Source organism: Thunnus thynnus, chromosome 3 (assembly GCF_963924715.1).
Source record: "Thunnus thynnus chromosome 3, fThuThy2.1, whole genome shotgun sequence".
Lineage (NCBI taxonomy): Eukaryota > Metazoa > Chordata > Actinopteri > Scombriformes > Scombridae > Thunnus > Thunnus thynnus.
Window position 1 is genome coordinate 9,811,128 of NC_089519.1, and position 14,186 is coordinate 9,825,313.

General features: G+C 40.0%; 1 protein-coding gene across 11 annotated transcripts in view; it reads left to right on the top strand.

The window, feature by feature from the left end:
• The window catches only part of rgs12b (regulator of G protein signaling 12b), a 52,380-nt gene that overhangs the window by 28,580 nt on the left and 9,614 nt on the right, over positions 1–14,186 (top strand). For all 11 annotated transcript variants that reach the window (XM_067584106.1, XM_067584110.1, XM_067584112.1 and 8 more), the window contains exons 6-11: positions 5,201–5,222; positions 10,957–11,126; positions 11,833–11,925; positions 12,136–12,279; positions 13,453–13,635; positions 13,927–14,077. In XM_067584106.1, the coding sequence (XP_067440207.1) occupies positions 5,201–5,222; positions 10,957–11,126; positions 11,833–11,925; positions 12,136–12,279; positions 13,453–13,635; positions 13,927–14,077 (763 nt within the window). The remainder of the gene's footprint in view (positions 1–5,200; positions 5,223–10,956; positions 11,127–11,832; positions 11,926–12,135; positions 12,280–13,452; positions 13,636–13,926; positions 14,078–14,186) is intronic.

A 14,186-nucleotide genomic window follows, 5' to 3' on the forward strand; every position in this document is an offset into this window, starting at 1 on the left:
TCCTGTGGTAATGCCAGTGTTTACAGGCACATGAGTACACTTAGAGGACATGTTCAGTGTTCTTCCATATTTCAGTCTATTCAGTCATCTTTCACTTCGCTCTCACACCTACATAAGAGTGGATTCTCATTCCTTACCAAAGGTGGCAGTTACAGCTCCAGTGTCGGAGCCAGGAATAGGTTCCTGTGGTACAAACAGGGTTGTCTTTGTGAGCGCTTGTGCGTATGTTATCCCTGACAGTTTCTCCCACAGATAGACATATTTTATTCACCCTGTCAAGTGTTACTGGCTGCTCTATGTCTCATCTTATAAAACAGAACGTCTTTTTCCAGGAATCATCGTGCACCTAGAGGCACATACAACACACAGACAAGGAACGTTTCGGAAACTTCAGACTGTTTAAAGAGACTTTTATGGGTTTTGAAGTATTAATATTATGATAACAGTGAGAATGGACACCTGTAAATTATACCGTGTGTTTAGCTCTAGTTTGAACCCAATGTCCAGAGTGCATAACTGATGATGTAAACCACCCCTTTCTTACTAGTCACAGCTAATAAAGCACTTGGGACCTGCACACAAGGTGACCAACCACTCCCTACACACACGTTCACACACATACACATACATAAACCCAACATAAACAGGCTGTGCATGTGGCTACACGGTGGCATTTTATGTTCAGGGAGCTGAAAAGTAGGAGGATGTAGGTGAACAAACATGTTTGGACCTGTACACAAAGAAACCATGTTTTACACATAATCCAGTGGGGTATGTTATCGCTACTGATCAACAGTCATAATATAATGCCTCCTACACTCTTATCAGTCGCATCTTGTATGTAGAAGATTTCTGTGTATAGACAGGGATCCTGATGAGAGACATGCATCATCAAGTCAACTGGAAATAATAAATGGCCCTGGATGTGATTCAGACCAGCGTGTGTTGCAAGTGAGTGTTATAAAGACATATCTTATCTTTTGTTGAAGTGGGTGAGGGTGTTGAATGTTGACACAGTGAATACATTTCCGAAGTATCATTGTTCAGAGCACAGTCAGGACTTCTCAGAACAATTCAAGATTTTCCAGCAGCCGCTATAAATTAGGCCACTGAACCAGTTACAATTGGGGTATATATGAGGTTTGATGTTATTGATATATGATGATATCTACCAATAAGGGCTGAAATAATTAGTCAATCAATCAGTCTAGGAACATAAAATTACAATTACTTTTAATTAATATTTCAGTAATTTATCAAGCAAAAATGCCAAACATTTATTGGTTACACCTTTTCATATATAATGATTAGCTGCTTTTCTTTGGTTTATATCAGTGTTTATTGAATATTTTTGGGGTTTGGACTGACAATCTGAAGATGTCACCTTGGGGTTTGATAAATTATTATGAGCAATTTGACTTAATTATTTGATGGATTTAAAAAAAACATATGAATTGATATTTGTTACCTGAAGCCCTACTTCAAATGACATTCTGCCCACCAAAGAACACTGACAAGTTTACTTTTCAACTTCAAAAGGTCCCAGTCTGCACATATCTCGGTTGCAGTTCTTTCAGTAAGAAAGGTTAAGGGACCCTTTTCAGAAATAATTGTTTCTGTTATGCGTTTGTTTAAAACAAAGTTTAAAAAATATAATGCTGTTTCAGCTAATATATAATCTGTTTTTAAACTCTGTCAATTTGGTATCAGCCACAAAATCCAGTATTAGTCAAGCTTTAGACTGCGTCTGATGTGTCTGTGATCACAGCTGTCAAGTAAATTTGTCTATTTTGTATTAATACATCAAATAATTGTGGTATACTGTGTTGCAAATATTGCAGATAGTCAGATTATATGCTCTGGAATACCATAAAATTCAAAAATGTCAGAGCAAGAGAAAGTCAAATACCTGACCAAGCTCTTATTGTCAATCACTGATTTAAGCTTGTATTTAATGAAAGTGTAGACTTTCTTTTAGTGCCGATGATTTTATTTCTGCAGAAACATTCAGTTTGATGTACACAGAAACAACCAAAATATTCCTAGCCACGGCTAGGAATATAACGGCTGTCATGCAGTATTATGACTGACTCTATCTGAGACAGTTTAAGTGGTGAATACATAGCATGTTGACTGATAAGAAGAAACCATTAGCTACAGCTCTGCAGTAATTCACAAAAATCCTAACCACAACACACATTGAGAGGTTTTGCTTGGAACTTTTTTTCTTCTAACAATAAACCAAGTCTTCCGCAAATGTGGAAAGCCTAATCATGACTATAAGTCATGTGCAGCTGTGTCACTTTTTTTCTTCTGAACTTATTGTGCATTTACTGTATGATGGGGGACATAAAGGCCCCATTAATATCTGTGGAAATCAGCATCACCACCAATAACCGCAGACAATATTGGAGCTATGACATATCAGTAAAAGCTTATTGCCAATAATGATGTAGTAGTCTAATAAAGTCTTAGAGCAGTTGAGACTGAGAGCACATGGAAGCTATGAACTGGAAGGAGAGTTTTGTTGGCTGCAGACTGTGGGAGATATATTTGATATTATGACTCTCTATTATCAAAGCACAATTTTCCAGATGCATGCATCCCTGTGGATAGAGGCTTGGATAGAAAATCTTAAGGAGGAATTGAGGGAAAGTCTGGAAAACCCCAGTCATTCCCTGTGGGCTGTCAGGAATGACCAGGATCTGCCAGGAGAGGAGGGGGGACACCACTGGAATGACAGAGGAAAGGGAGTGAAGAGAGTGAGTTGAGGAAAAAAATGGAAGGAGAGAGATGGTAATGAGGGACAGAAGAAGAAAGAGCAAGATGACTGGATAGGGGGAAAACAGGAGACAAAAGGAGGGAGTTTGAAAATAGGTTAGAGGGGAAGAAAAGAAAGAAGAGAGGAGACTTGGGGCCTCGACCAGGGGCCAAGCCGCTCCACTACAGAGTACGTCTGGAAGTGATCACGCTGGATCTGAATGGGGACGGGGGGTGAACACACACACACACACACACACACACACACATACATTCACAAATGCAAAAGAATGCACCCTACATACAAAAGACATCTCTAACAGATGTTGGCCACATGCACATCGGCTACACCCATATAAAATACACAGCATGTCGTAACACACACACACGAACACACATGCACATCAGAGACATTGAAATGTGTGTGAAACGAGAAACGTGTGGGACTCTAATCAGTGTGAGGATCGGGTAACCAGTCTCCACTGCTGAGGTTTCTCCCTCTGTCATTTTCTCTTGTCCCCTGTGCTGCTTTGACCACAATCAACTCCTATAAAATCACATCAAATCTCTTTAACATGTCGGTGCCAACCTCTGCTCTTCCAGGGACAGTCTGAAATAGATAATCCCTGTGATTACACTGACTTTGCCATCTGGCCAGGACAGCTTGACTCAAGTGAGGAAAAATGGCCAAGATGCACATGAATGGGGCCTGGAGAGGGTGGGGGGGTGAAGGGGGGTGGGGGTGGGGGGTCAACTTAATCAGATTTATGTAGTTTAAAAGTGCACATTGAATCTGCATCGGGATGTTGCACAAATGAATTAGAATGAATTGAATACGATGAGTTTTTACAGTAAAAGCTGTGTGTGAATTTTTGAAAACAAGACTTCATGACTGACTGAAGATTGACTACTGTGTGTTTATATGCACATGAAAAACCAGGTTACTAGAAGATATCAGGTTGTGACAGGAAATCTGGTAATGCATTTGCCTACACTGATGTAACCCTTTTACTGTAAAGCCTGCATATAGTTGATCCTAGGAGGGATTGTTTTTGTGTATGAGTGATATAAGATGCTGCTTCTTGAAGTTTTTCTGAGGGGGCCGGACCGGAGAGCACGGTTTTTTCCATATTTGTGTGACTATGTCTGAATTTAACAGTGAGGAAACTGACTTGTTTAGACCCTTTTAAAGTCCTTTGTTAACTAGCAGATTTCTATTTTTATTTTAGTGTCAGTTTCAATTGTAGTCATTTTATTGATTTGAACACAAAGACATAGTCCTTCAACAAATAGTCTTTTTTTAGTCATCCTGCGTCGTTCACAGCAATTTACAGTGGAACAAAACACTTTCATAGCCACATGGCTTCTCTACAGCCTGCCTTCGGTTAAATAAATAAGCATAAAGTCAGTCACTAGCAAGATTGGTGGTCAGATTAACGGCATCAAAAGCCTCTGACAGATTGACTGTGTGGCTCGGTGTTGATTTTTTTTTTTTTTTTTAACATCCAGCGAGCCGTTGTTAGTTTGATATTCCGCTATTTGCTTCCCTTGTCTTTCTCTTATATTCTCTTTGGCAAACAGTTCTGTCTTAAATTGCTGCTCACCCCTCCTCTGTTGTCTCGCTTCTATCTCTCTCTCTCTTTCTCCCTTTTGTCTACTCCTCTCCTTTTGCTGTGCCTGAGTCACAGAGTGTTTCAACTATGTTCCAGAGTTAGCTACATTACTGATGTCTGCGTTGAATGATCTCATCCCGGCTCAGCATGTCTGGAATAAAAATCCCTGAGTTGTATGCTGTGTGTGTGTGTGTGTATATGTGTGTGTGTGTGTATGTGTGTGCTGTTTTGTTAGGGAAATAGAATTTGAGTCTGAACTGAGTTCTCTCTGTCTGTGTTTGTGTGAGTGGAAAATAGTAAGACAGTAAAGGCTGTTGATTAGATGCAAATTCAATGAAGTTTGTTATGTTGTCTATTTGGATATGTTTTGTGTAGCTGTATGATAAATTCTAAAATTAGTGATTGTGAGATACGGAAGTAAACAACACACCTCATTGTGAAATCGGGGGCAGGTAGGCCTAAAAGTTCCCCTTTTCACACTCACACAAACACACACACACACACACACACACACACACACACACAGTAAAGCCACACCCCTGTGAGGAGGTTTTCTTGCAGAGCAAGCACAGCCAGTTCACAGATGATTCCACCCACACACAAGACAATGAGTGTGGGCGCTAACCTACTGTGTCATGATGTGAAAGTGTGTATGATAATGGGTCAGATCCTGTGAGAAGAAACAGTCAGTCTGTGTCCGTGTCTCCATGTGGTCAAAAGCGTGTGTGCCTGGGCAGCTGCCTCTTGGCCCTCATGTACTGTTCCAGCTTGTATGAATGTGTGATGAGGAGAGATCCTAATCCATGTCTCTCTGTGCTTTTTTACAGTCTGCTGCAGTCTCCGATGGAGGTGAGTTGATCTGTTTTCTCAATACTTATTCTCATAATTTTGTTGACCTTTCTCATGACCTTATCTCAACCTTCTCTCTGCCAATTTCTGTTTTTATTTTGACATTCAACACACCCTTGACAATTATCTATTGAATTGGCTTGAATTGACCTGCTCAACTTCTGCCCCACCTCTACCTGCTCTGCTCCAGGCTGTAACCTAAAGATAGTCCCAACTTTGTAAACAGATCAACTGTACAACAAGAACTTGCCGTGGCAAGTCATGGATGGGACACACAGCATGAGACAAAAGAAGGTGTTGAGTCAACTTTAAAGGGAAAGATTAAATTCTCAATGGCTGACATGTTGCTTTTACTTTACTAATTCTTCCGTGTGTATTTGTGATGCAGTTTTTAATTAGATGGAATAGTTTAATAACTGACAGTTCTACATTACCACAATGTAATAGCATGTCTAAAAGAAAAGGTGCTTATAGCTTTTCCAAATGGCTCGCCTCCTCCAAGACGTTGATGGTGTTGCACTCATAAAAAGTGATATTATAGTTGTGTGAAACAGAGTGAGAGGGAAGTTGCCATCCTGCAAACCTGCTCACCTCTACACACCTGGGCGTGCTTGTCAGATTGTCATTTTGGGAAGTAACAAAAATTGGCAGACATTATCTATCCACATATTGAAGTTGGAAAGGTGCGGGGGAGGGTGTTTCAGTCGCTGTTAGATGAACCGACAGACACTTTGTTTGAAGCATACTGAGATTTTAATAATACAAATGATCTATATCAGGGTTTAATTTATTACTGCTCACGTCTATACTATCAGTTCTGTGTTTTTCAGCATGTATGTCTTAATAGGATTTACTCTGTGTTCCCTTTTGGTGTTTTGTTGTGTTGTTCTGGATCTCATTAGATGTAAAGTGCTGTGTCTTGTGTGCAATTAGCATGTGCCAACAAAAACGAAAGGTCTTGGATTTAGGAGACTTTCTAATGGAGCTTTAACGCCTCACGGTGCACTTAAAAGACACAATTTATGGCTAATGGGCGATAAAAGGAGGAAGAGGAGGTGAGAATCAACACAAAAGGGATGTAGAAGCCATGGCAGACATGTTTGTTTATAACCACTTATTCACACCACGTGTCTCTGGAAGAGAGGATGTTTTGTTTGTGAGCGCAGTGGAAACTCATTAACGCAGTGAAGGTTACACAATGAATGTTATCTCGGTCGGGAGGAATCCTGCACAACTAAACAGACGATTCTGTAAGAAAGTTTCTCCAATATTCTCACTAAATCAAATTGATATAAGAGATGTTTGGGATTTAGAGCTAAGTTGGGTTTATTGCAGCAAGTTACCTGGAAGTGCCTGGTGTTTGTAATTTTCTCTTGAGCATTTCTGCTTTCTTTCCAATAACACTTGTAGAGATTATTGATTATTTTGTGAGCAGCAGTACTGAGGGTGTTGATTGTATGAGATGATGGCAAAACGCTGTCCAGCATTATCGTTAACTTCTGCCAGTTTCACTCCAGTGTAACATAGACTCCACTCAAATGGCAGTTTTAAAGCCCCTAAAAACTTGGTACTAAATCTCCAGTTTTTTCCATAACATTAAATATTCATTATTAAATAAGCATGAACAGTAATCATCTGGTATTATTTATTAAGAGTTAAACAGTCAATAACTTAACTAGTTGCCTTCATCAAGACTGTGTGAGTGTGGTTTGATCAGATTTGATTGATAGTGGCATGGCAACATAAACAAACAACTTCTATCTATCCCATATCTCAACTGTCATCACATTTCAATTCAAATGTCGCTCAGTTCTGATGGGTACTCAGAAATATGTGTGTGGGTGGGGGTGAACCGGACAGTCATCAATGGAAATAGTAAAAGGGTGGGTTTTTGGAAAGTGTAGTCTTTGAACCGATGAGGACGAAGGGGCATGCCCATTTAGGGTTTTATAGGTCAATCAGAAAGCTCTCATGTGAAATAACCCAGACTGTTCTACTATGGCAGATAATTTTGTGTTCATTGTAGGACCTGTTCAATCATAGTAAGAAAACTTGTTTCCTGTATGTCGGTAATGATAATAGTAAACACTAAGTGTTGATTTTTAATATAACTTGCATTTATTTCATTTCATTTTTAAATCCAATAATAAAACACACCCTTAAAAAACATACTAAATCCATCTTTGAAAGTTTTACATGATTATGTATTCATGGTTCAGTGTAGAAGGGTTGAGTGTGTTTTTAGAGCAGACATTTAAATACAGCACGCAAATAGGAAATGTAATCATTCATGTAAATAACATAAAATGTACTGTATGCATGAATTTAGGCCATTTCTTGAGTGAAAGTTACTTACATTTTTGACAGTTACACGAGTAACTGTCCTTGTATGACTGTTGAATGTTAGACTGTACTTGGACAGTGACTTCTGAAGGCCTATAGCAGAATCACAGTAGTAATATTATATGATCGGTAGTGTATATACATTTTGTGTTGTGCCTTGTTGTAAACCTTTCTCACAAATTTTGATTTATTTTGACCTGTCAGAAAAGTCAAGACAAGAGTAGGTTGATGTATATTCTTTCTTCTTTGTGTGTGTGTGTGTGTGTGTGCAGCTGCAGGCCTCATTAGTCTCAGTAGTGGCCTTCCTTTAACAAGCTCCTCATCAATACTGCAGGTTGTGTGTATGTGTGTGTGTCTGTGTGTAGAGGCATACATGTGTGTGCTCTTGCGTTTTTAGTTCCCTCCTCCCTCGGCTCTTAATTATTCATCATCTCAAGGCCTGTGTGTGCTTGTATCACTTACCTACCTGGAAGCTCATAGACGCGCGCGTATATGTGTGTGTGTGTGTATTTGAATCTATGTGCGTGTGCATGCTGTGACCTGACTCTCTCTGTGGTCTCTCAGGTTGTCAGCTGGGTTGCTCACCACCGACAGCCTCCTTCCTTCCTTCAATCCCTCTTCTTTTATTCCTGTTTTCCATCCTTCTCTCTTCCTCCCTGTGATGCTGTCATCTGTATCTGTGTGTGTTCGACCTGGTGTTGTTTGAGTTTGCGAGAGGCCCTGATAGGGTGAGTATGGATGGAGGGGCTTGGTTACCTCTTAGGATTCGCTACCTGCCCCGCTGGCACCACACAGGCTCCTACCAGCTCTACCCAGGTGAGGAGACAGCTGGTGTTTCTTGTCTAATTAAAGAAAATGCAGATTTTAGACACAGAGGAGATAACATATTGACAGTAGAAGGTTTTGATGTCGGTTATCTTTTAGTTTACTGGCTACATCATTGTAAGGCCATGTTTAAGAGGAAGCTTAAAAAATCTCCAGATCACAGTTAGTTAAATAAATGTTTTTGTAGCTACTGAATGCAGACTATGGATCACATGAGCTTAAACCTGTCTGTTGGCAGAAATGTGGTAGAGCGAGTGCTGTGGTTAAAGATGTTGTTGCTAGTCTGAATGGTGTGACGATTAAATACTGTGGCTTACATTTTCCAGTGAACTCGGCCTTTGCTTTTAGCGTTGCTCTTCTCTATCTTCATTACAATATGACAGTGAACTGAACTAAAGCTGAGCATTTTCACAGCTAACTATCTTTCCAAACGGTTGACTTCCTTTTGCATCGGTATTAAAAGGTGCCTCTTTTTGAGAAGCGGACATCAGAATGAAGTTATTCAGTAATCTCACTTAAAGCCCCTGAAAACTTGGTTTCAACTTTGAAGTATTTCTCAATAACAAATAAGCATCAATTAAAGTTTGGAAAGATAAACATGCTTAGTTCTTATTTATAAGGAGTTTCAAAACTTCAGCTGCTTCATCAGGACTGTGTGGGTGTGGTTTGATCAGATTTTGACACTGGCCTGACCCCTCAGATTGTCATCTCATTTTGATTCAAATATTGCAAAATCCTGGTTCACAGAAGTATTTGACATCACCATTATCCAATACAGAACAGAGGAAAATATAAATACAGAAATCCCTCTTGTGAAATAACCCAAGCTGTTAAAGTTTAGCAGAAAATTGTGTGTTCGTGTAGAAAATAGGTTTCAGGACCTTTTAAAATCTTACTTGTTGAATATTTCCAGTTAATTTCAGTTATGAAAGTTGCAGAAATTGTAATGTCTAACTGTTTAAAATCAAACTTTTGCTTGGTTGGGTTGCGTGTTAGCTTAAATGACAATCTTGCTACTGTCTGCTTTTGATAGAATTTTTATTCTGATGAAGAAAATGTGGAAAGTAGAAAAGCAAAACCATACAGTTACTAACATAATTCCTGTCTTAGCTCTCACTGTTTTTCTCAAAAAATGTGCATATTGTTTATAGCCTGGTGTTACTGTTGTGATGCATTTCATATTGTTGGAGTATCTCTGTAATAGACTGATGATGATTTATCCAGGGTGTGTGTTGTGATAGACTTCAGTTCCTGTGACACTGAGGAGGAAAATGGATTGGTTGATGTTGGCCTCTCATTCACAGCAATACAGAACCATTAATGAGTGAAGCAGAAGTCTCAGGAGTTATTTACTCTGAGCAGGATTAAAAGTATCTTCAGTGTGAAAATTGTCATTGATAACATTAAATAGGAGAAAAATGAGCAAAAGCGGAAATCACACTGCAATTATCCATTTATAGCAAATTTCAAATTTTCCAAGTAAATCGCACAGAACTTTAGCTTTGGGCAGGATACTGGTCTTTCAGTTTATTTACAGGATTTGCGTCGTCCTGGGCACCTGACCGGTGATGGCTTCCCTCTGGCAGTTCTTGTATTTTGTTTTATCTCAACTGAGCTGCCCACTTTAAGTTCGTCAGGCCTGAAGCTGCATTATTCTGGTTATTCTCAGCTTCTCTCCTTTTTCCTTCTGCCTCCTGATCTTGTTTTTTTGCTAATCTGTCCAAACATTAGGAACATAGACACTCTGAGGTCTGGTGGTGGGAAAAAGACTAGATTCTTAGATGCATCTCCTTTGAGCAATGAAGCATCCATGTTCAAAACTCCTTCATTTGAATGTTAAAATAGTGCTTGATGAGTAAAATTTGTTTTGTCTGATATAGTGCAAACAGTGGTACACAGTTCTCAGTTTGATTATTCAATATGTGATTTTTGTATATATTTGCCATAGTATGTCACAGCCCGGCACTTAGATAGTGGCAAGAATAGGAGACCCTTGAGTGTCGTGAATTATAAAGTAAGTGTATTTACAACAAATGAGTTGAAAGTAGTTCAAACAAATGTTTAGGTCAAATCTGTAATATCAATATTGTAGGAATTGTATGAGTGAAAGTTTGCTGTATGGGTGTTGTGTTGCAAAGCGAATGATAAAGCAACAAAAAACCACACCGCGGACATGTGAGGGTTAACAAGCTCTCACTGGATTGGCTGCTACCCTGGCCTTATCATCAGCTGATAGTGTTGCCTTCAGGTACAGATCCTGCAGACAAAGTGGCTATACATTTAGGAAAAACCTGTTAATTTATCTTAATATGTACTGTAACCATATCACACAGCCAACAACATATTGCCTGATGATTCTGCTGTTGTGAATGTGTACATACAGTAAAAAAGTACTGAAATCTAAAACTGAGATACACCAAGAGATTTATTTTTTTTAACCTTGGACCCTGATTACAATCAAGTTGGGAAGTATCTAGAGATTTCAAGCCCTACTGAGATACAACAAGTACTTGATGTTGCATGTGTTTGTTTGTGTGTGTGTGTGTGTGTGTGTGTGTGAGCGCAGAACTGAACAGCGTGGAGCTGCAGGGCTGCAGCAGCGACAACAGTCTGAACAGTAATGCCAGCCTTCCCAGCGTCCAGAGCCACCGGCGCCACACTGAGAGGAGAGTGGCCAGCTGGGCTGTCTGCTTCGAGAGGCTGCTGCAGGACCCCGTGGGCGTCCGCTACTTCTCGGTAACAGCACATGACGGGTGGTGGCAAATGCACATTCACAAGGACACATAAGCCGTCTCCAACTATGAAAGGGACTTAAATGAAACCTTTCACATGAAATAAAAATTAAAAAATAACAGAAAGAATAGAATAGAAATAAAGAAATTAAAGGTGGATTAGAAATAATTTTGTTAGCTGAGTATTCTGCCGTATGTTGGGACATTATGTTAAAAAGTAGATCATTGCTAAAAAGTTGGACTGCACTTATTTTAGAGACATTTTTGAATGTTACAAATCTGTCGTGGGGCTGAACCATTTGATCAGGCCGGCTTGCAGTTTCATTTTGTTTAGACTGTGTAATATCTCTACTGGCAGAATCCTCATCAAGCAAACTGTAAGAATGTTATTACAATTTGATGCATCAGATTTTGCATTCAATTTCTTGGATAGCAGCTATAGAGACAGACCTGCTGTAACCACTGACCTATACTGCATACAGAGATGATAAGTGTCCTATACAGCAGGTATACAGTTCATACTCTATTATTGCACAGATTCACCAAAGGATTAATTTCCTTGCATTTCATCATATTCTAAACTGACTTTTTTCGTTTATTATACTACACAGCTGATGTAATCATGCTTGTTACTGTAGGACACTTCTGTCCGTATATTAGTTTGATTTTTATTTCATTTTTTTATCCACCTTTACCTCTTTGTGCTGCAGGAATTCCTAAAGAAAGAGTTCAGTGAGGAGAATATCCTGTTCTGGCAGGCTTGTGAGTTCTTCAGTCACGTCCCTGAGAATGACAAAAAGCAGGTAAAACACTCATAAGCACATAGTCAGATCACACTCATTTATCCACTGACATCCCCTCTAGCAAAGCAGAGGGAGATGTGTTACTTAGCTCTCTTCACTCATCTTCTTTGTCTAAAAATCTTGTCTTTTTTTATCTCTACTTCAACATCTGTTCCACACTCCATGTCCCTTACTGCAACTCACTCTGCTTTACTCTCCCATCTTTTCCAGTTATCTCAGCGGGCCAGGGAAATCTACAACAGCTTCCTGTCCAGTAAAGCCACCACACCGGTCAACATAGACAGTCAAGCTCAGCTCGCCGACAACATCCTCAACGCCCCCCAACCTGACATGTTCAAGGAGCAGCAACTGCAGGTAGCGTATACATCAAACACACACACACACACACACACACACACACACACACACACACACACCAATAGAGTTAACTAGCAACCCAAGGTGACTAGCAAACACTTCTGTCAAACAGGAAGCATCTGATCCAGAGGCTATACTTAGATGACACTGACCTCTGACCTTCCTCGTGGGGGGGAAGTGAAAGTTTTCCCTTAAGGACAAATTATTATCACTAATAAAACTGAAACAAAACAGACCCTTATTGAAAATGTACTAGTATTACAGCACTGGGTGCTCACACAACATAAGGTCAACTATTCATCTTCGCCTGCTGTCTAGCATCATGGATGTGAATGGCCTCTTAGATCTCCAAGTCATGGAGGGGGGAGAATTACTGAAAAGGTCTATTGATTTCAACAGCTGAGCTCAGATGTTCAAACTGATAAGAGTCACAAGGCTAGAAGGATATTCTCATCATCACCGTCTATATTTTTACACATCAAACATGCACACATATTCTCCCTGAGACACACACACACACACACACACATCAAAGCCTGACATGAGCTTTTCCAAAATACCCCTGGGCTCATCAAGATCTCGTGGCGCCATTGACTCAGAATCTTGGGTCAGACTTATACACGCATGAGCTCTTAAACATACACATATACACCCACACTCACACCAGGCTCTTTCCTTTTGTTCTTTCCCTCCGAGTACATGTATCTTTAACAAGAAACACATGAAAATATAACAGACACATTGGCATGTGATTTACAGAGCATGTTCATGCTCCATAAGAGGACACATCCTCTGGACCAGTGTTGGTCTCCGAGAAAATAAAATCATTTGTGTGTCAGTAGTCATCCATGAACATGAACAACCTCAAAGGGCTGCTTTCAGCATCTGTACGCATCTTCTTGTCATCAATTTATTCAGTCTTTGCTATCTTTCTCCTTTCTAAATCCTCGCTAATCCTCCTCCTTTCTTCATTCCTTTTTCTATCCTCTTCCTTTCTTCATTTTCTTTCTTCAATGCTTTTACCGTAGGTTATTTTTCCATCCTCTCTACCTGCCCTCCATCCCCTTTCCTTTCCTGTTTTTCCCTTTTCCTCCCTCCTTTTTTATGCGCTTGTTCTTTCCTTCCTGTATTTTTCTGTTGCCCACTGATTGCTTCTTTCCTTCCCTTTAGATCTTCAACCTAATGAAGTTCGACAGCTACACACGGTTCCTCAAGTCTCTGCTGTACCAGGAGTGTATGTTGGCGGAGGTGGAGGGCAGGCCCCTGCCTGACCCTTACCATGTTCCCAGCAGCCCCACCTCCAAACACAGCACCACTGGCTCCGACCGCTCCAATCTCTCCACACCGAAGAAGGTAACAACACACACAGCTTATAAATATATAAGTATATAAATATAGATAAGCTTGTACTGCTTCTTACACCAAAATACAAGTGGTTATTGAATTTCAGGGGGTCACAGACTTCCTAAAAATCCAAACTATTTTGAAGAGTTGGAACGAACCCCAGTATTTTCATCAGTAGAACAGATAAAAGGTTTTGAAAGGCACTGCATCTGACTGTGTCTGTGTGTGCTCTAATGAGCCTGCTGTGTGTGCAAACTACTTTGTCTACCCCACTTCAATCATTTTGTTTGTGTCTTACAGGAGGACAAGAAGAGCAAGTCAGGCCGATCTTTGAACGAAGACAGCCGGGATGATTCAGGAGATCGGAGGAAGGGCATGTTCTTCTCCTGGTCTCGCAACAGGAGCTTCGGCAAAGGCCCGAAGAAACGAGAGCTGGCTGACTTAAACTACAGTCAGTAGTTTTCTTTATTTTACTTTATTTTTATTATTTGTTCTTTTGTGGAATTACTCCCTCATTTGTTTTTCTTGTAGACACTACTGATAAGTTTATTATTTTTCAG